Source organism: Maylandia zebra, linkage group LG2, assembly GCF_041146795.1.
Source record: "Maylandia zebra isolate NMK-2024a linkage group LG2, Mzebra_GT3a, whole genome shotgun sequence".
Classification (NCBI taxonomy): Eukaryota; Metazoa; Chordata; class Actinopteri; order Cichliformes; family Cichlidae; genus Maylandia; species Maylandia zebra.
Window position 1 is genome coordinate 18,204,714 of NC_135168.1, and position 21,071 is coordinate 18,225,784.

The 21,071-nt window shown below is 42.6% G+C and overlaps 1 protein-coding gene across 2 annotated transcripts in view; it reads left to right on the plus strand.

The window, feature by feature from the left end:
* Positions 1–21,071, plus strand: part of afg2a (AAA ATPase AFG2A) — a 108,868-nt gene that overhangs the window by 70,377 nt on the left and 17,420 nt on the right. For both annotated transcript variants that reach the window (XM_076889797.1, XM_014408562.3), the window contains exon 16: positions 19,054–19,218. In XM_076889797.1, the coding sequence (XP_076745912.1) occupies positions 19,054–19,218 (165 nt within the window). The remainder of the gene's footprint in view (positions 1–19,053; positions 19,219–21,071) is intronic.

Consider the following 21,071-nt stretch of genomic DNA (forward strand, 5'->3'; position numbering starts at 1 on the left):
CAGCAGAACCTCAACAGGAGAGTCTTTGACAAGCCTGGGGCCTCTCCGGGCTTCTGAACGTTCATTCTCTAGAGTCAGGACCATAGGGGAAAAGTGTGTAAATGATACCGGCTGGCATGTAAATAGATCATTTGATAAGTAGGCATACCTGTCTGCACTACAGGACAACTTCACCACAGGATTTTAGGAATTGCACAATGGCTCATGTGCACTTAGCAGATTGTCTCTGTCTGCAAGATGTGACTATAAACTTAGGCTATAATGCATGCTAATGTAATGCTGTAAGTTCCTAAATTTGTAGAACATGCATTGGAGTAGAGCTGCGGAGCAACTGACTGCTTTTGACAGCAAGTCGTCTATACCATTGTTCTACTCAAAGTGATTCTTAAATTGCAAATGTGATTTTCGCATTTTTAGAACTTTTGTTTTGCCAAATATATGCATGGACAATTAAACTACATCTTTATAACATTTTATAAAGACCTTTTTTGATGTTGGAAAACTGACTTTTACAAAAAAAAACATGCTAGCATGCCAATGAATGAAGTAATTTATCACAAAGCTGTTTTCTATTTTAAGTTTACCCTACAATCAACATTTGTGTCTTTGTTGTTGCTCTGCACTAAGGAGAAACCAAAGTTTGGCTCTATTTTCCAACGTACGGTATAAGAGCAATAATTAATAACTGTGTAATTCCAATGACTGCACCCCACAATTATTCAGATGCCCTGTGTGTTTAGCTGGCGTGATTCACATCTCCGTTCGTTGCCAGTATATCCAGAAACCTTTGAGGTGTACGACTACATGTGCAGTTACGCTTTGCTTTGGTTTTCAATCTCTCCATCATCGCTAAGAGACATTCCTCAACACACTGAAGAGGAAGTGCAGTGTGTAATTTGTGCTGTCTGAAAGAGTTATTCAGCTCAACTCAGCTGCTCTGAATTTGATGAGAAGCTCTGAGAAAAAAAAAAAAGATCAGTGATTTAGGAAAAGAGGTCAGCGATCACCACATAAATCACCTTACTATGGCAAGAGATTGCCCAGAAGCAGATGTGTCTTTGGCACTTGGCACAGGATTGCACTGCCGGATCAAAAAAATAGGCCCAACCCTCAGACCATAAACATGTCCTTCCTCAACCCCAAAACGGAGGCTACAGCAGCACAACAAGCCTCCCTCCCTCTAGCCCTCCCTCATTCTCTCTGTTTCAACACATCCCTCTCTCGACTTCCTTCCTGCCCCACCCATTGAATTTTAATACCTGCCTGTCATGTTTTCTTCTCTCTCTTTTTTTCTACCTCCCCCCTCCTTCACCAGACCCTTGCTGCGTATCTAGTAATTACCAGAGGACTGAGAAAACCCTTTCATTTAAGGGATTGGCAATTATCTCAGTGGAACACAATAAAATGGCTTCCCCTCAAGAGGAAGGGGAAGTTTGAGCTGTGGTACGCCACTGCATGTCGCACCGCCTTGCTCTTGAAGTGGGGGCAGAGGTGGAGGTCCTGTAGGAGGTGTATTTTCTTCGTTTTTTTCCCCCCTTCATCTCCTTCTGCTCAGATATTTGATAATCAAAGAGAAGTCTGGGGAAACAACGCAAGTCTAGCGGTAGGGCTTTATTGCCTGAGATTTGTTCCTTCTTGTTGTTAAGTCGCCACACTAAAATATGAGCTTGGTTCAGATTGAAAAAAGGTTGAAATAGCTATCTTTATCCGGCTTTGATTTAGAGCCTTGGCCTCCTATTCACCTTCGGGGGAATCTATAAAGTTGTACAAATCATTGTAAATAACACTTTTATAGTGCTGCTGGGAGAGTCTGATCCTAACACCTCATTGGGACCAACACCACTGTTTGGTAGATCAGTTGGTTTTGGCCCTTTTTCAGAGCAGCAGCAAAGGATACTGTGACAAAGCACACAAAAATGTAAATGAGCATGAAGTTGTAAACTTTTCTATTTAGGAAAGTGTGGAAAAGGGAGACTGTTGAATTTGGCTGAGGAGTTGTCTGTAGTGTTTCGGACTGTGTAAATGTAGAATGTGTTTGAATTAGGAGCAAAAGACATGCTCAAAATGTAATCTTTTAACCAGATGGGACAATTTGGCTAGTTGACAGCGATAGCAGCCTGCACTGATCAGAGCAGCATTAAGTCAACGTGCTTTTTCAGTAGGTTTGAATGGTCAGAGGTTTTTTCTGTCCTAGTAATAATTTTCAAATCTCAGCTCAATGCAGTTACTCGTACTGAGCACCCATCTGACGATTCCATAAAAAACTTTGTTCTGTGTTACCCATTATGTGGAGTAATATGAGATTTAGTATTCTTTGGCACCAAAAATCGAGTTGGCATTATGTCTCAAATGAATAAATGAAACTGGGAGCAGAAACAATTCATTTTTATGATGCATAACCTGTAATGAATTTACACAGATCAGTCAGATTATGGTCAATACCACATCCACACAATAAGTAGAAAAATATCAGAATACAATAAGGCAAATTAGAATTTTATTTCTGGTGCTTTTTTCTTTTTCTCATTCTTTTCTGTGGTACAAAGTGAAATTCCACCAGCCGGGCAAGAAATGTAATATCTTTATTTTGCCCGATGCTTCACCTGCCCAACGCATGTCCGTCAAATTATTTTTTTCTCTCTTTTTTTTTTGGAGGGGTGGGTCACTGCAGCAGAATTTCTTGTGCATGGTGACCGGTGTTAAATTCCTACCACCGTGTCTTCTCACCACTGAACCAGCTTTATGTTTTCACAAGCACCTCAGAGCTGCTTCTACTAGCCTTGTAGCCCCACCTGTCGTTTTTGCCGCCGGCTCGGAGAGAAAGCAAAGTTTGGCTGGAACAGCTGGTTGCCTTGGCAACACTTTGTGCCACAGCAGCGGATTGGAACAGGAACTGGCCTATCCATGTCAGTCTGCAGGCAGGATCTGGGCCATGCCTTGTGTTAACAGATTATCTGATTTCCATTCAGACAGCTCGGGTATCAGCCCCACTCCTCCGTTCTCTGGAAAAGCGACCCCAGCCAGCCTCTTTCTGAAAGCCCCCAGAGCCCTCCTCTCTTCTCCCATTTCCTGTCTTAATTACGCACTCCTTTGTGCCGTTGTTTTTTTTTTCTACCCTCCCTCCTCCTCTCCTGCCTCCCCTTCTTCTTGTCTTGATCCCTCACCCCCCTCCCTTCTCACTGTCTGTCTCTCACTCTCTTTTTGTGAAGAGATGAGGACCAAGATTTTGAAGTTTGAGGTCTGTTGTAGGGACCGTCCTTGGCTTCCCCCCACAACCACTACCTCCCACAACCCAGCTCCCCTTCTCCCTTCCATCGTCTCTTCACCTGAAAGGGAATACTGTGTTTTCGATGCATAAAAGGCTTGGCGCTGTCAACAGGATGAATCCACCAGGGCCCATGGAAAACATACTCAGCTACAGTTTCTCTGAAAGGGAAGAGGAGGGGAAGAGGAAGGTGGATGGGTGAGTGAGGGAGGCAGCTGGAAGGGATTACAGTGCAGTTTCATAGGCAGCACAATTACAAACATACCAAGTGTTAACTTGGCTGTGTAGCATAACACCGATGATGATGCTTTGGCTCTAGAATTAAAACAAGATTTTTCTTTCTTTCTCTTCTTTTTGGTGTTTGTATCCACAAGTGTGTGTAAAGTGTTCCCAGGGTGTTCACAGCTGTACAAAGTTATGCTCAACTCCTCAGATCCCTGTACAGGTAAATTGAAGGTTGGGTGTAAAGAAAAACAAGGCAGAAAAAAATAAAAGTGTAAAGTTTTTGCAAACATAATCAGCCAAGTGGGCACCTCTCCTATAACAGAAACAGGTTTGTCGCCATCCTGCATGGGATCTGGTTACCAAGCCAGGGCATTGAGGCAAGACCAAGAGCGGGTGACCTTGTCTGTGGTGAAATCTGACACAGGTTTTCACATGCTGGGTGGGGGATTTTTTTCTCCCTCCCTCCCCCTTTCCCTGTCTTGTTATCTCCTGCAGTAGGTGGCTAATTGCCCTGATGTTGTAGATTAGATTTAGCGCACAGCTCTTATTGTGCATATTGCAGTAGTACATAAAAGCAGGATGTGGTTCAACTGTACTCAAATGCTATAAATAACTTTAGGAAAGCCACATCATTTTCAGGGGAATTGGCTAACTTAATGAGATTTTTAAGATTATATATTTAAGGCAAATATATAGCTATTTCTCACTGCAAAGAATCCAAATCTAGCAGAAAATGATATAAATATAACATCAAAGTGACCAAATTAAACTCATACACGTATTTGTTTTAAGGGTCTATTAAATTATGTTAACAGGCTTTTATGTTTAAAATATTTTTTTCATATTATACGTTACTACACCACCTCTTTCTGCCATCTGTAAATAACACCCTAGTTTTACTCTTGTCTGCCCTTCTGAAACAGATTGATTGGTTGCCAGGCTCGACGTAAAATTAAGTATTGGTAACCAACTGTAATTCTATGAGTAGAGGTGAGCCTCTCTAAGAAGAAAAAAAACAAAAAAAAATTCATCCACAAACTTTTTTTTTTTCCTTTAAAGACATGCCAAATTAGAAGACCGTATGCCAGTATGTTGCTTAGTGATGCAAATAAGTTATGACAGAAAATCATGGATTTTATGTGGTGTTGTAGACAGCATTTATACAGTATGGAAGGCCTGAATTGTGGGACACTGGGAAAATGTACCGGCAATCCCCCATTTGGGGCCTAAGAGACGGAGGAGACATCACAAACAAAAATGGAGTAAGAGGAGCAGCCTGCGCATTCAGCCACATGCTAACCCACACAGACCGGCTTTTCCCAGTCTCTTCCTCGCTAATGCTCAGTCATTCGCCAAGAAAACAGACAAGTTTCGGCTAAGGATCATCTCATGCAGGATGGACAGCTGTGTGGCGATTGTTGCAGAGACCTGGCGGGATAACAACATCCCGGTGGAGGAGACAGGTACTCTCTGTTTGAGCAGATGGGACTGTAGCTTTAGCTAAATGCAAAGGCGGAGATTTAGCGCTATACATAAACAAGTCCTGCTGCACAGCTGCAAACATTATCGTGCGTCTCCCTAACATCCTCTATCATTGAGCTTGTACCAAAAAGATCAGCTCTCTCTTGCCTCAATGATTATCACCCCATCGCCCTGACAACAGTAATTATGAAGCACGTTCTGAAGCACATCAACAACATCATCCCTGTTGGTCTGGACAGCCATCAGTTTGCATGCAGGTGGAACTGTTCAACAGAAGATGCTGTCTCAACAGCACTGCAGTCAGCCCTGACCAACCTCAAACATCCAAACTCTTATCTTAGGATGCTATTTGTTGACTTCAGCTTGGATTTCAACACAGTGATCCCGGATAAGCTGGCTCTGAAGCTTAATAACCTGGGCCTGTCGACATCACTTTACCACCGGATCAGGGATTTCCTCTCCGACAGGCCTTGGGTGGTGCGAGTGGGGAGCTGGACATCTTCCACACTGATCCTGAACACAGGCACTCCACAGGGCTGTGTGCTCAGCCCGACCCTATTTACTCTCTTTACTCATGATTGTTCTGCCACTCACTTCATTAACAGTTGTGGAGTTTGTGGATGATACCACCATGGTGGGTCTCATATCAGACAATGATGAGACTCATTATAGAGAGGAGATCCAACACCTGACACAGTGGTGCATCCTGAACACCAACAAGACCAAGGAGCTCATTGTGGATAGCAGGACATCCAGGAAGAAAGGAAACGCTCCTGTCCTCATACACAGGGAGGCAGTAGAGCATCTGGACAGCATCAAGTTCTTGGGTCTCCACATAACATCTGACCTGACCTGGTTGCTCAACACATTGCACCTGGTGAAAAAAGCCCAACAAAAGCTATTTTTCCACAGGAAGCTAAAACCGACCAGACTCTGTTTTGCTGGTTGTGAATTTCTTCCGAGCCACAATGGAAAGCATCCTCTGTCTTAGTATGACGGCAGCTGCACACCACAAGACAGAAAGAACTTGGCTGGGAGAACTTTCTGAAAACAGCACAGGGGATTGTGGGAAGTCCACTCCCACATCTGGACTCCTTACACACTGGATGGATCCAGAAGAAGACTAGACGTATCGCTGCCGACCCCACCTCCCCTGGCAATGGACTGCATATACCGCTTCCTTCTCCAAAGCTGTACAGGAACATACAAACACGCACCACCAGACTGAGAGGCAGCTTCTTCCCCAGAGCTATGAAATCCATCTAAATTCTATCTGTAACTTTCTGCACATTTTTATTCTGCACACCTGCACATGTGAATAGTGTGCATTCAAATGTTTTATAGTGTTGGTTGTGTGTATGTATGTATGCATTTATATAGATATCAAACAAAACTTCGTTATATGTGAACACATAAAGGCAATAAAGGATTCTTTTTCTTCTTGTTTTTATTATTATTACCTTCATACATATGAAGTTATGTATATGGAAGGTTTGCAGTTGGATAATAAGTTCTCATACTGGTGCCATCAAGGTGGTCTATTCAAGTGTTACCTTAAATAAATAATTTACTGTACTGTGCACAGGTTTCAGGCACGTTGAATATTTAGATTATCCTCCATACGGTGTCATCAGGGAAGCTCCTGGTGTTATTCAGAGAGGCGCTTGCTGAGCAACAAGAAGAACTGATGCCCACAAGAAAGGCCTTCATCTTAATCTGATAAAAGTAAGACGCTGTAGTAAAGTTCATGCTTGGAACAAGCAAGAGTACCCTGAAAAACACTACACAAATATGTTATAAAGGAACTGGTACTTTTTTGAAGGAAACAGCATTAAGCATTTTGTAGTCATTATATTTTTTGGTTTGTTTGTTTACTGTACTTTGTAGGAAATGTAGTGATAAACAGAAACTCAGCAAAATTGGGTTTTCTATAGCTAAAACTATTAAACATGCAGTTTAAGTAATAAAATTGCGCATAATAATAATATAATATAAATTCATAATAAAACTCTTGCGTGAGTTTTAGGTTACGAGTTGGATCTAAACTTTGTTATAATATTAACCTCTTCATAGTTGCCTAGGCTTAGAAGGCCCATCATCTCAGGTCACCTATAATGAATCAACTAACTGTTGACTTTGCTTGAAAACCAGCAAGTTACTTCTGTAGATCAGCCCAGATTAACACTTTGTAAAGAAGTTTTGTGCAAGAGCTTCTAATATGCTTGTCAGAGGATATTTCTTTCGTTGTAATATATCTATACTACACAAATCAGGCATAACGTTATGGCCACTGACAGGTGAGGTGAATAACACTGATTATCTCTTTACCACTCGCCTGTTAGCGAGTGGGATTCAGTGGGAGCAAGTAAACTTTTTGTCCTCAAAGTTTATGTGTTACAAGCAGAAAAAATAGGCAAACATAAGGATTTGAGCGAGTTTGACAAGGGTTCAGTTGTGATACCTTGAAAACTGGGTTAGAGCATCTCCTGCAGCCGTGTTCCCAGTTTGCAATGGTCAGTATCTATTAAAAGTGAAGAAACAATGAGAAACCAGCGACGGGTCATGGGCGTCTAAAGCTCACTGATGTATGTGGGGAGTGAAGTGTGGTCTGCCAAAATGGGCCTGTGATCATCAGAACTGGACAACGGAGCAACAGAAGAAGTTGGCTTGGTCTGACGAATCACGTTTTCTTTTACGTCACGTGGCTGGCAGGGTATGTGTTGGTCACTTACTTGGGGAACACCTGGGACCAGGTTGCACTATGGGACAAAGAGAAGCCACTGGAGGCAGTGTAATGCTTTGGGCAATGTTCTGCTGGGAAACCTTGGGTGCTCCCATCCATGTGGATGTTACTTTGACGTGAACCACCTACTTAAGCATTACTCTGGACCATGTACACCCTCTCATGAAAATGATATTCCCTGATGGCTGTGGCCTCTTTCTGCAGGATAATGCACTCTACCGCAAAGCAAGAAATGTTCTGGATTGATGTGAGGAGTACTACAATGAGTTTGAGGGGTTGACTTTATCTCTAAATTCTAAATGGTCCAAAAAAGAGTAAATATCCATTGAGTTATATGGACGAAGATGCCTTGCTGAGGTCAGAGGAGAATGCCCAGACTGCTACATAGACTTGCCAAAAGTGGTAAAGATTAGAACAGTTTCCTGGTCTGATGAGTCTTGATTTCTGCTGTAACATTTGTATTGTAGGGACCTTGCCATGGCAAACATCCATCCATCCATCCATCCTGCCTTGTATCAGTGGTTCAGGCTGCTATTGGTGGTGCAACTGAGCATCGTGTAAATTCCACAGCCTACCTAAGTGTTGTTGCTGGCTATTTCCCTTTCTGTATGACCACAGTGTATCCATCCTCTGATGGCTGCTTCCAGCAGCACATCACAGCATGTCACAAAGCCAAAACGTGTTAAACTTGTTAAACATGTTTCTTCAGCGTGACTATGAGTTAATTGCACTCAAATCCCCTCCACAGTCACCAGATCGCGATCCATTCCATGAAGACTTAAGGCAGTTGTGATGGCAAAAGGAGGTGCAGTCCAGTAATAGCAAAGCATACCTAATAAAGTTTCTAACCAACCCTATAAGCACAGCTTTTACTCTACAGTTTGCTCTCCCCTGACAGCTATGTAATAGACATCATGGGTTACATAATATTAGAGGGAATAGCTGTATACTGTTTTTGTTCTTTTGTTTTGTTTTATTCTCTGTCTTCCTCCACCTTTGAGGTATTGTCTCTGATAGCATGTCCCCCTGTTTCTTGTCTTCTGTGGACCTACGCTCACACACTAAGAGGTAGAGACACACACTCGGCTCTCTCACCCAGGCCCAGCCTCAGCTCAGGATCAGGGTAAACAAGCTAATGTTTAGATTTCACGGAAGTGGAAACTGATCTGGCTGAGTCGAGTCTGTCACTCAGCAACGTGCCTGTTTATGTTTTTCTCTTTGTTAAGTATCTGCAAGTGGCAGCATATGTGAGCATTCAATTCTCTGTGTGTGAGTTTTTGTGAACTCGTGCGTGCACACTTATAAAGGAGTATAAAGCCTTTTGTTTTTAAGCATAGAGTGCAGTTGCAAACAGGTCGTTGTGGGAGAAGCTATCTCTTCCGTTGCAGGGACTCATGAGGTTGTGGATGATTGGGGCGATAGAGATGATGGAGGTGGAAATAACTATGATCGTGGTATTAAGTGTGAAGCTGGTGATGCTGGTACTGATGTTTATGAAAACATGATTTCTTTCTTCAAAGTTTTTTTTTTGTCTAAGTCTTCTTTTGGATCATTTATAATCTTATTTGAAAAGCCTTGAATTCCTATCATGTACCAATGACCCATTTAGGATTAGGGTTCTGGTTTGGTTTAACTTGATAATAAAGAGGGACTGTTTTTAACACCAGAAGAGTTTACATTTCTAATAATAAATACAATTTGGTGTTACAGATATTCTTTGTTTTGTTGCTTTTTTTCTATTACCGGTAAGCCCCTTTTTGCTGTGAAAAATCGGCAGCGTAACCAATGTAAAATTCCTAAAAGGGCTCCAAAGAAGGTTGCATGCAACTGTGTGAATGTTAAGCATTAAAAAGACACGATGGAATATCAGTGGTCATTTTCTTTCTTATCTAAAGCAACTTTATACCCCGACAAGTAAATGTTAATTCTTTTGGGAGTGATATATATGCCATTCTTTGAAAAAAATGTGTAAATAACAGTAATGTTAGAGACTATGATATTTTTTGTTGCAAATGAGTCAAACAAAACTGTCATACTCCTTTAAAACTGTACAAGGCCATACAGTGACTCTCTGTCAAGTTCTTCAAAGCACTAATCTCTGAAGTTTTCCTCTTTTCCTTTTTTTTCACCACTACATCCAGAGGACGACAGGGGCTGTCAGAGAAACACAAAGCACTCAGGGTTGCGTGTTAGGAGCTGCCTGAATGGCACCAGGCCTAACGAGAGCCCGGCAGGGACCCTGAGGTGGGCCTGGCACCTGCAGTCTGTCTCTCCGCGCAAGTGGGGCCTCCGTGTATGTGTGCAGGATGGGGATGTGTGAGGTGTGTAAGTGTTGCTGCATGCTGCAGATGGAGTTTTTCTACAGATGCATGTTTCTACATGCGTGTATTTAGGTAGGGGGTGCAATAAGATGTTTTTATCCTCAGCCACATACAGTGGGGCAAAAAAGTATTTAGTCAGCCAGCGATTGTGCAAGTTCCCCCACCTAAAATGATGACAGAGGTCAGTAATTTGCACCAGAGGTACACTTCAACTGTGAGAGACAGAATGTGAAAAAAAAAATCCATGAATCCACATGGTAGGATTTGTAAATAATTTATTCGTAAATCAGGGTGGAAAATAAGTATTTGGTCAATAACAAAAATACAACTCAATACTTTGTAACATAACCTTTGTTGGCAATAACAGAGGTCAAACGTTTACTATAGGTCTTTACCAGGTTTGCACACACAGTAGCTGGTATTTTGGCCCATTCCTCCATGCAGATCTTCTCGAGAGCAGTGATGTTTTGGGGCTGTCGCCGAGCAACACGGACTTTCAACTCCCGCCACAGATTTTCTATGGGGTTGAGGTCTGGAGACTGGCTAGGCCACTCCAGGACTTTCAAATGCTTCTTACGGAGCCACTCCTTTGTTGCCCGGGCGGTGTGTTTTGGATCATTGTCATGTTGGAAGACCCAGCCTCGTTTCATCTTCAAAGTTCTCACTGATGGAAGGAGGTTTTGGCTCAAAATCTCACGATACATGGCCCCATTCATTCTGTCCTTAACACGGATCAGTCATCCTGTCCCCTTGGCAGAAAAACAGCCCCATAGCATGATGTTTCCACCCCCATGCTTCACAGTAGGTATGGTGTTCTTGGGATGCAACTCAGTATTCTTCGTCCTCCAAACACGACGAGTTGAGTTTATACCAAAAAGTTCTACTTTGGTTTCATCTGACCACATGACATTCTCCCAATCCTCTGCTGTATCATCCATGTGCTCTCTGGCAAACTTCAGACGGGCCTGGACATGCACTGGCTTCAGCAGCGGAACACGTCTGGCACTGCGGGATTTGATTCCCTGCCGTTGTAGTGTGTTACTGATGGTGACCTTTGTTACTTTGGTCCCAGCTCTCTGCAGGTCATTCACCAGGTCCCCCCGTGTGGTTCTGGGATCTTTGCTCACCGTTCTCATGATCATTTTGACCCCACGGGATGAGATCTTGCGTGGAGCCCCAGATGGAGGGAGATTATCAGTGGTCTTGTATGTCTTCCATTTTCTGATGATTGCTCCCACAGTTGATTTTTTCACACCAAGCTGCTTGCCTATTGTAGATTCACTCTTCCCAGTCTGGTGCAGGTCTACAATACTTTTCCTGGTGTCCTTCGAAAGCTCTTTGGTCTTGGCCATGGCGGAGTTTGGAGTCTGACTGTTTGAGGCTGTGGACAGGTGTCTTTTATACAGATGATGAGTTCAAACAGGTGCCATTCATACAGGTAACGAGTGGGGGACAGAAAAGCGTCTTACAGAAGATGTTACAGGTCTGTGAGAGCCAGAGATTTTCCATGTTTGAGGTGACCAAATACTTATTTTCCACTCTAATTTACGAATAAATTCTTTACAAATCCTACCATGTGAATTCATGGATTTTTTTTTTCACATTCTGTCTCTCACAGTTGAAGTGTACCTCTGGTGCAAATTACTGACCTCTGTCATCATTTTAAGTGGGGGAACTTGCACAATCGGTGGCTGACTAAATACTTTTTTGCCCCACTGTACTTAACCTCTGTAGAGGATATTTAAGCAGCTCATGAAATTCTTTATAGATATGTTTTAGTTTTAATGGGAAATTCTGTGAAACATCTTTGCATCTGCCGTTCTTGACTGCCTTTAATTTTAATTCAGTTCAGTTTTATTTATATAGCACCAAATCACAACAACAGTCGCCTCAGGGCACTTGATATTGTTAGGTAAACACCCTGCACCTGCAATATTATAGAGAAATCTCATCAATCAGATGACCCCCTTCTGAGCAAGCACTTTGGCGATAGTGGGAAGGAAAAACTCCCTTTTAACAGGAAGAAACCTCAGGCAGATCCAGGCTGATGGAGAGGCAGGCATGCAGTGACCAGTTGAGGGTGAAGGGAGGGAGACGGGACAAAAGATATGCTGTGAAAGAGAGCCAGAGATTAATAGTAATTCGTAATTAAATGCAGAGTGATGTATAAACACACAGTGAGTGGATGTGAAATGTGAGAAAGAAAATCTTCTTAATCTATGACATTAAAGTGAGTCTTTATTTGCACGATGAGTGGATAAATGTCTCCATCAAATAATCACTTCAGTCTTACTATGAAGACTGCACAAATTCTTTACTGAATGTGTTGTATTTGCTTTTCAGTGATTTACCTTTTTATATATGGCTAACTTGGGGCGATGGCACAGTTTCAGATTTTATAGTGGTGCTGCAATCAGCAGGTTTAAGTTGTTGTTGTTGGCTGTGTCTGTTGGATGGCCCTTCTCCATACGCACATGGACACACAAGCATGTGTTCTACAAGAATACCAGCAGTCTACCAGAGGGTGACAGTAGCACTTGCAAGCTCAAAGCCACGATTGAGACAAATGGATTACGCCAGAAAAAGTGTCTGTAGGGAAACATTGCTCATTGGCTGTGGCTGCTGATTTGTTTGAGGCAGCTACTGGACCAGGGAGTTTGGAGGGTGCTCACACATTATGGAAACCAGACCCTGATGAGTTTACACCAAAGGCAAGGCTGCATAGAACTGAACTGTGAACTGTGGACAGCTCACAGGAAACGCCTCTTTGTAAAGCAAACATACATGTGTTTTATGGCAGGCGCTTTACTGCGTTTTTATTTTGGGCTCCAATGAGCCGACTTTTCAACATGGTCATGGTCTTATTTCCTCTGCTTTTCTTCACTTTTTTTTCTGCTTGACAATTACCGCCCCCACCTCCACTCATTCACACAGACGCACACACATACATGCACTTACTTTGCCTACCTACTCCTTCCAAAAAGAGTGTTATTTTCATTGAGGTGTGAGGGCTGGCCATTTTGTGTAGTTTCAACACAATCGTGGACCTCCAGGACAGCTGTAGGGGTGTAAGGCTGACACCACCCCCCATCCCCACCCTCTAAACCCAAAGGAAGCAACAACACAGCTGCTGCTACTTCTTTACCCCCTTCCTTCCCTGATCGTGGCCCTTTTACCTGCTTACACAATGCACATAAAAGGTAAAAGAGGTGGGATATCTAATTCTGTAATAATTATTTGCCCAGTTACACTGTGCATGCACATGACTGCACTGTTTCTAGGTTTTGAGCCTCCTGCTTGGTTTACAAATTTAAAAAAGAAAATAAAAATCTAAAATCACAACACTCTAGAAAAAACACCATCTGCCTGTGTGTTAAGGAAAATTTGGGTCATTTTTTATGATAATAACAGCAAACTAATTTAATTTCCTGAAATCTGGGCGCTCTGGGGCATTTCTAAAAAAGCTGTGCTTTAGGACAAGAAATGCAAGCATTCAAACAGTCATTGAGGCTTTTAACAAAACCCCAGATTAGTGAGTGTTATTGGAACCCAACCCACGATCTTTTGTGAAGGAACACATTCTATACACCATTTACACACTTGTAGGCACAGGGTGTTATTTCTGTCAACAGGTAAGGTGCAATCACCACTGATTTTATATACAAATATTGTAAAATTAGATGAGTTTCTGCTATAGAAACGGAAGTAATGACTTCCATTTGGTGGCATAAAAAGTCATAAATGTTATCTTTGATGAAAATGTCTTGATTTATTATGCTGTGCGGCCCTAAGAGTAAAAGTTTATAGTTCATACAGTATTTTGGAGTCAAATGCTTTAAATATTTCAAAAAAGTGTCTTTTGTCCCGAACGGCTTTCTTTTTCCGTGATAAAAAAATGATTTTTTTTATTCTCTAAAAGAAAATATTACTTGCTCAAATGGTTTATACTTTATTTTAAAACTCTAAATCTTTACTTCCTCTTGGCTGTGCACGAGTATGTGAGACAGCGGGGGTTAACAGCGGCAGAGTTATTTGGTTCTTGGACACGGTGGCCTCGCCTGCCGGATGCAAGTTTGACTCAAGGGCAAAATCCAGAGTGAAAGCCTCTCATGTTTTTGAGCGGTTGCCAACTCCTCTCTTTCGCTCTCTCTCTCTCTCCACCTCTCACCGCATACTTACTTTCTTCCTCTGTCATTCTCATCCCTCTCTGCTCTGCTGTCCCCTCCCCTCTCTCCTTGATTTACTCTCTCTTTCCCTCCGCTCCAGTTCTCTCTGATCCTCTCTCACGTCGAAATCAAGACTGACGTAAAGAAGGTCCAGTGTCTCTCTGAAGACAGCGTGGCCTCGATCAGAATTATGTCACCTTTGTGAAAGGAAGCTTGGGCAAAATGTTCTGTAGATGCAAATCGGATTTGCGTGATTTGAAGGATTTGAAAAACAGAACCGGCTGATAGCTTGTTTTGTACTCTGACATAAATCAGAGTGACGAAATAAAGCTCAAGGGTATTTTCACATACTTGGAGAGGTTTTTATACAATGAGGCCACTCTCTGCAAGAGTTTAGTGGGAACAACAAGAAATATGTTGAATCCAGGTGGTTAAAAAAAATCCAAGTCAGGTTCACTTTGTGGTAGAAATATGAGAGGAAGTCGTTCCTTCTCCCATAAATTGAACAACGGAAATGTATATCCATAAAATAACTATAACTCTTCTAGCAATCATTGCAGTACGTTAAGGTTATAGGTGCCTGATTTTTGCACATAGTACAGTCCACAAAACACTGGTGCAGTGTTTTTAATGACTTGCTGCTGCATGTGACATGCCACACACCCAGGTGTGACTGACTGAATTCCTTCCCTTTTTGCACTTTAGCAAGTGAAAGGTAAGGCACTTTGATTAATGATTGGCATGTTGTGGAAGGATCAGAACATAACACATTTCACGGAAGTGCCACAGATGCCACGCAGTCTTCCACTCATGCATGTTGCACAATCGATGTGAGGCTCAGTAGGTCTCTCATCTGTAAAAGGAAGCTCCCTTGAAAACTGTGAAAGAAACAAACTGGCTCTGGATTTGTGTTTTTGTGGAAATTGCTCCTGAGCTGGGACTTTGTAAACCAGATTTTTCTGAAAGAGGACATCCACTGAATCACAGCTGTTGCAAAAAATCTTCATCTTCCCAATTTTGTGTTACTTTCACAGATATAACAGCAATCTTGACTTTAAGAATACCAGTGACACCTGACAGTCTGTAACATTTACTGGTATTCGGCTAGTGCATTGTATCTAAGATTACTGCGTCTGAATGCTGACCTTTCTGTGAGCTCTGTGTTCCCATCGTGCTTTCTGCATTTTCTGTTTTGTGTGTGCTCGGAATAAATCCAGGGCGGCCCATCTCCGAGTCGGTATGACTCACCAAGGCCTCTAAGGATTGCAGACTGACAGGTTAGGAAGCCACATACAGCAAATGCCTTCTGGCAGGCAACAAAGTCAACTCATGTCTCCTCAGGCAAACCTCTCATTCATGCAGACAGCCTGCTATCATGCTGTACATTTTAAAAAGTGCCACTGAAAACAGCTTATTGGAAAAACAGAGATAGCACCAGATGTGCAGGGAAGAACTTAGTCATCATGTTCAGTTTCACAAACCCAGTGTTTCATTTCGTTTTTCATTTGATCTGAAGGCGTCGTGAGTAACAAAGCAGATCTTGATCTTGATTTAGTCACACCAAGTCTAAGTTTCTATCTAAGAATAAGACACCTGAATTGCGGGGGCGTCCGTTTGTAAACAGTTTGTAGACGTAGCTCAGAGTGGGTCAGATTGAAGCTGGCCAAGAATGTGCTTAGGAACAACGCTCTAAGGAAAAGATTCCCAGCATTCCTCATTGGTTAAGGAGAGGTACCGGCCTTCGCAGATAGGAAGTTGTCTGTCATTAGGGGGTAATCACTTCATGTGGAGGATTGCAATGCCTTGGAATGATTACTGTTGTTATCGGCAGTGAAACTTGGCGCAGAAAGCATGGATGAGTTTTTTCTCTCTCTTGTCTCTCTCTGTCTTTTTTTGGTTTGCTTTTTAATCAGCTTGACTGATCCACATGTTTTTCCAAACTTTCTCAGCGTTGCAACATACATTTTGCTGAGGTTAAGTCCACAGTGCACACTCTCCTAGATTCAGTGGTATATAAATGGTTCTGTGTTGACTTAAAGGTGGTTGGTATTTTTTACCTAGGGGCATTTCTAATTACTAATGGCTCGTGTGTAATGATGCCTATCATGTCAGTGGTGCAACAAGGTGGATGCAATCCGTCATGCAGACTCATGTTAGAACAGCAGAGAATTTATACAACTGGGTTTTGTCTGTGGTGGTTTGCTGTCTCCCACACCACTTATCTGTGTTTGTTTGCAGGGCTTTGGTCCTGCTGTCCTTTCAAGTGGGTTGTCTGAGTGCCCTGGTCTGGCTGGTTTTGTCCTCTCCTCTCTCATCTCCTCGCCTGACTCCTTTTTTTCTTGCCTTCTGCCAACGGAGCCAAGACTTCAGGTGGAATGATGCCGTTACGAAAAGAGCCCGTCAACGCTTGCCCAACATGCCAAGCCAAGTATTTGTCTTTTGGGGTCCCCCCTCCTTACCTCCTCCTCCTCTTATTCCCTCCACACCACCACCACCTCCCCCGGATCCTTGAGAACAGGAAGTATATCTTGTTAAGTGATGGATGGGCCCCCTGCTCTTGCTGGGAGGAAAGAAAAAAAGCCTTTCTTTCCCTCCAGGGCAGTCAGATGAGTTTAGCAGTCTCAAAGCTGAGGGTCGGCTCTGCTTTTTCGGGAGCGTCTTGGAACGCTCGGAGCCCGAGTGCCTGGAAGCTACAGGCACTTCTCCATTATGTGTGCGGAGAGAATTAATAGCTGATAAAGTGCAAAGTGGTGTTTTTGCACTAGGAAAATGGATCGGAAATTAAAACGATCCGTCCAAGGAGAGTTTATTGGAATATATGTGTGCTTACATGCACGCTTGCATATGCGAATGTGTTTGTCAGCGTGTGTGGGAGTGACTGAGTTATTTAGTCCGGGGTCAGCAGGTTTGTGTTGGCATGCAGCCGCCCGATACTTCCAGGGAGAGCAACTCAGGAAGTGTCCCTGGCACGTCCTCTGCATAATGCAATATACTGTGCTGCAACGGGCTTGACTTGCTGTGACAAACAATCACAGATTAAAGTTCCCACTACAATCACCTCACGCCTCGAGCACAGTTTTGTACCAACAATATATGTTAACCCACAGGAAGAAACATAATAACAAACCTGATCCCACAGGTGTTGTTTTATAATTGCTTTGCCAGATGCACCTTATTAGGCCTTAAGCCCTTACATCTTTGATTTAATACTGCAGCCCTCCAGCCACCCGTCCATCTATCTCCCAGCATGTCACCGCAGCAGCCACCCCTTTCCTGCTTCGATTGAGGGTGGTGTTATTCCTCTCTATCCATTTTGTTACACTACCGTCACAGATAGCCACCCACCTTTCTGTAATCAAGCGTAAGAGTCGAGAGACCTGAAAAGCAAGAACGTTTGCTGTCATGAGCCACGGCTCCTTTGTCACCCATTACTCTGTTGTGGATACGTAAAGGTAGCTACTAACATTCGTCTCCGGTTTCTGTCCTCTCATGTTCCATACACATGTACAGGAAAACCAGTAGATAAAAGGCTGGGATACTATCCATCACCCCAGTAAACTGGAATTTGCTATCCAGAGGGGAAATATAGCAAACCGTAAAACAAAACTCCAAACCTGAAATTTCCTCCAAGACACTTATCGAGCAGGTGGTCTTCAAATGAAACGCAGAAAAGATTTTTTTTTGCTTACATTTTTTTAAGCTGGAAAATTCTATGCACCTAGAGTTCCCTTTTTTTTAAATTATGGAATATAGGTTTTGCAGATGTTTGGCATTTCTGCTTGTTAAGTGAGTTAAATATCAACCTTATTAAAACCCAGATTCACAGAGTGCTTATGCACTAGTTAGCTGAACTCGTAGCATGTGCTGATTGTTCTGTTCTCCTACTCAAACATACAGGATGACATGACGTACAGTAGATGCTCATATTCTTTGCAAGTAAAAGAGGAGAGTTGCAGAGGTAGAAGCGCAGTATCTAACAGTTCAAAGGCTGCTTGTCCAGTCCCTCCAACCTTCACTGATCACTCCTGACATGGCCTCCTCTATGGCTTGCATCTGTGAGTATCTCCTGTCTCGGCTCCACAGGCCAGAGTCTGGCCCCGCTGTGGCCTGTCTGGCTCAGAGCCAGGGCCTTCAGGACTTACTGACTCTTAGGAGAATAGCAACAAAGAAACTTTGAGTTTCAGTTGATGTTCGTTTTCTGTTTATAGTTCATTCCATTGCTACCAATAAATGCCAGTTCACACTGTGCTCATTTATTTTCCCAAACCCACTGCTCCTCAGCTAGTTGGCTTGTCAAATGGGTTACCACACTGCAGCTTGTCACGGCCTGGCTGAGGACAGCAGATGGAGGCAGGACATATTTGTCAGTCTGTCTGCTTGTCTGAGTTTGAGAGGCGCCTGCCACTTAATGACGTCTGACAAGCGGGACAGCGGCAGCTTTGGGTACTCAAGGACTGTTTTGGGGTCACAGAGATGTGATCTGTAGGAAGTGGAAGGTTTATCAGATAACGGGGAGATTGTCTCCACGCTGACGCCAGAAGTGGAAATCTCAAATTTCACAGTTTGTATATCAGGCATTTGCTTTATAGTCCTGTTTAAATAGGTGTACAATTATTTCAGGAGTGGACTGAACTATTTTTTCACAGCTTAACAAGCAACCAGCAATAAGGTCAAAGGTCAGAAACATAGTGTCATGACAGTATTTTTGTGACATAAGAATGGCAATGTACAAAGGAAACACTGTTGAAATAAAGCAATAATGCTGAAAACATTTTTAAAACCCTTTATGTGTCGCAATTTTTGAAATATGACCTTAAAACAGATGCTGTCTGTCTTTTTTCTGTCCCACAGGCTCTGATGCGTCCAGGTCGCCTCGACCGAATTGTCTACGTGCCGCTTCCAGATGCGTGTACTCGAAAGGAAATATTTTCTCTGCAGTTTCGTAATATGCCTGTCGCTGAAAATGTGTCTCTTGACCACCTGGTGACTCGGACCAACAATTATTCCGGAGCTGAGGTGAGCTTTAGGAATATCTTTTGCATGCACATAAAATCACAACTATGGTCTTCTTTGGTTGGGGACAATATGTCTTTTGCAAACACACAAAAATTCTTGAAAAACACAAAAAAAAATTATGCAGTTACCCAGCAGGTTGTATTGTTTGGATATCTGCATCTCTCTACCACATGTCAGACTCGATCCACTAAAAGAATAACTTTGACTTAGAAATCGATGCTTTATTGCTGTTTTGCAACACCATTCTTACTACTTCTGGCACGTAATAAGAAATTGTGAGTGTAGCCAGAATTGCAGAAAGATGTTACTGTGCTTTTCTGTGATGTCTGCATCGTGTCTGTACTGTGTCACAGAGCACCCTCGTGATCTCACAGCAGACCGGGAGAAATCGTACAAACAGTTCTTTGTGTAACAGATTTGTCTCCCTGCATTTGTCTCCCGCGTGATTCACATTGTCTCGAGCAGAGAAATTGCTGCTGTTCTCCATGGCACAAGTAACTCACAAGTTCTGAGAAATTGTGAAACCAGTGCATCACAATTTGGCCAAAATAAACTGTTTCCTATGTAAGATCTAGTTTTTGATATTTCTTTTAAAAATCCCTGTTTTTTCTTGACCTTCAAATTTATACTGTTTATAGATCTTAATCTTAATTGTAAAACTTTGCTTTAATTCAGCTTGAAAAGTTATAGACGTGATAGGAAATAAAATGTTTGTCACTTAATACCACTGTGTGTTATTACGTGCAATTTTTCTTTAGCTATAATTTGAGATGCATGCAAATGAAGTTTCCAGTATGCTAAAGCTCATTTAACACATGAAGTCAAGACAATATGAGGAGAATCAGGTCTAGACGTCGCAGTTACCCACTGTGCACTTTGGAAAGTGCATGTCAAAGGCCGGACAAATCCACTGTGTAATCATCTTTGCCATAAACAATCTAACATCACAAAAAAGCTGGTAGATTAAAGACCAGCTAATGTCAAAACCAACTGAGTCAGACATTCTTTCTGAATGCATCTCAGTCAGGTAATGTCTAAGAACTTCAGGGTTTCAGTGTATGGCTCAAACAACACCCACTTCACTCCATAAACTGCTAGTACACATTAACAACCACGCACAAGAGCAAACAAGCCTTTCAGGAGAAACTGTCTTAAAAGGTGCTCGGTTATCCCTGCTTTAGCAGAATGGTGATTGGAGTTGGGATTGTTTGGTCATCACTTTCCAGCCACTGTAAGAGCATGGTTATCATTCCCAGTGGGTGTTAAACACAGCCAGGGCTGCCCCTTGCCACCAGTTCTGTTCATAAGTTTATTATGTGTCTCGTGGACTGAGGATTTCGTGTCAGACTTTTGTGGATCATGTGCTTCTGTTGCCTTAATTGAGCAACAACCTCTAGCTTACAATCAGGTGGTTTGCAGTGAAGTGTGAAATGGCTGGGACAAGAAATAGCTCTTCAATCCTGAGGCCATGGTTCTCTGATGGAAAAGGGTGGTGTGTCTACAACGGGATGGGAATGAGTAACTGGAAGTGAAGTGGAGTTCAAGTCTCTGGTCGAAGAAAAAGTAGAAAATTGACAGATGAATTGGTGCAGTGTCTGCAGTAATCTGGATGTTTTACCAGTCTGTTGAAGTGAATGGAGCTATGCTTATACTCTTTCTACTCAGTTTCAGTACTTTCTAATTCAAGCACCCAATTAAATATTCATAAAGCGCTTTTTAAAAAGTGAAGCAGTCAGTTTACTATCCGATCATTGTTCCCATCTTCATCTAAAGCCACAAGCTGTGGGTAGTGACCAAAAGATTGAGATCACAGACACGGGTAGCAGAAATTTGGGTGTCTCAACTCAGCCTTT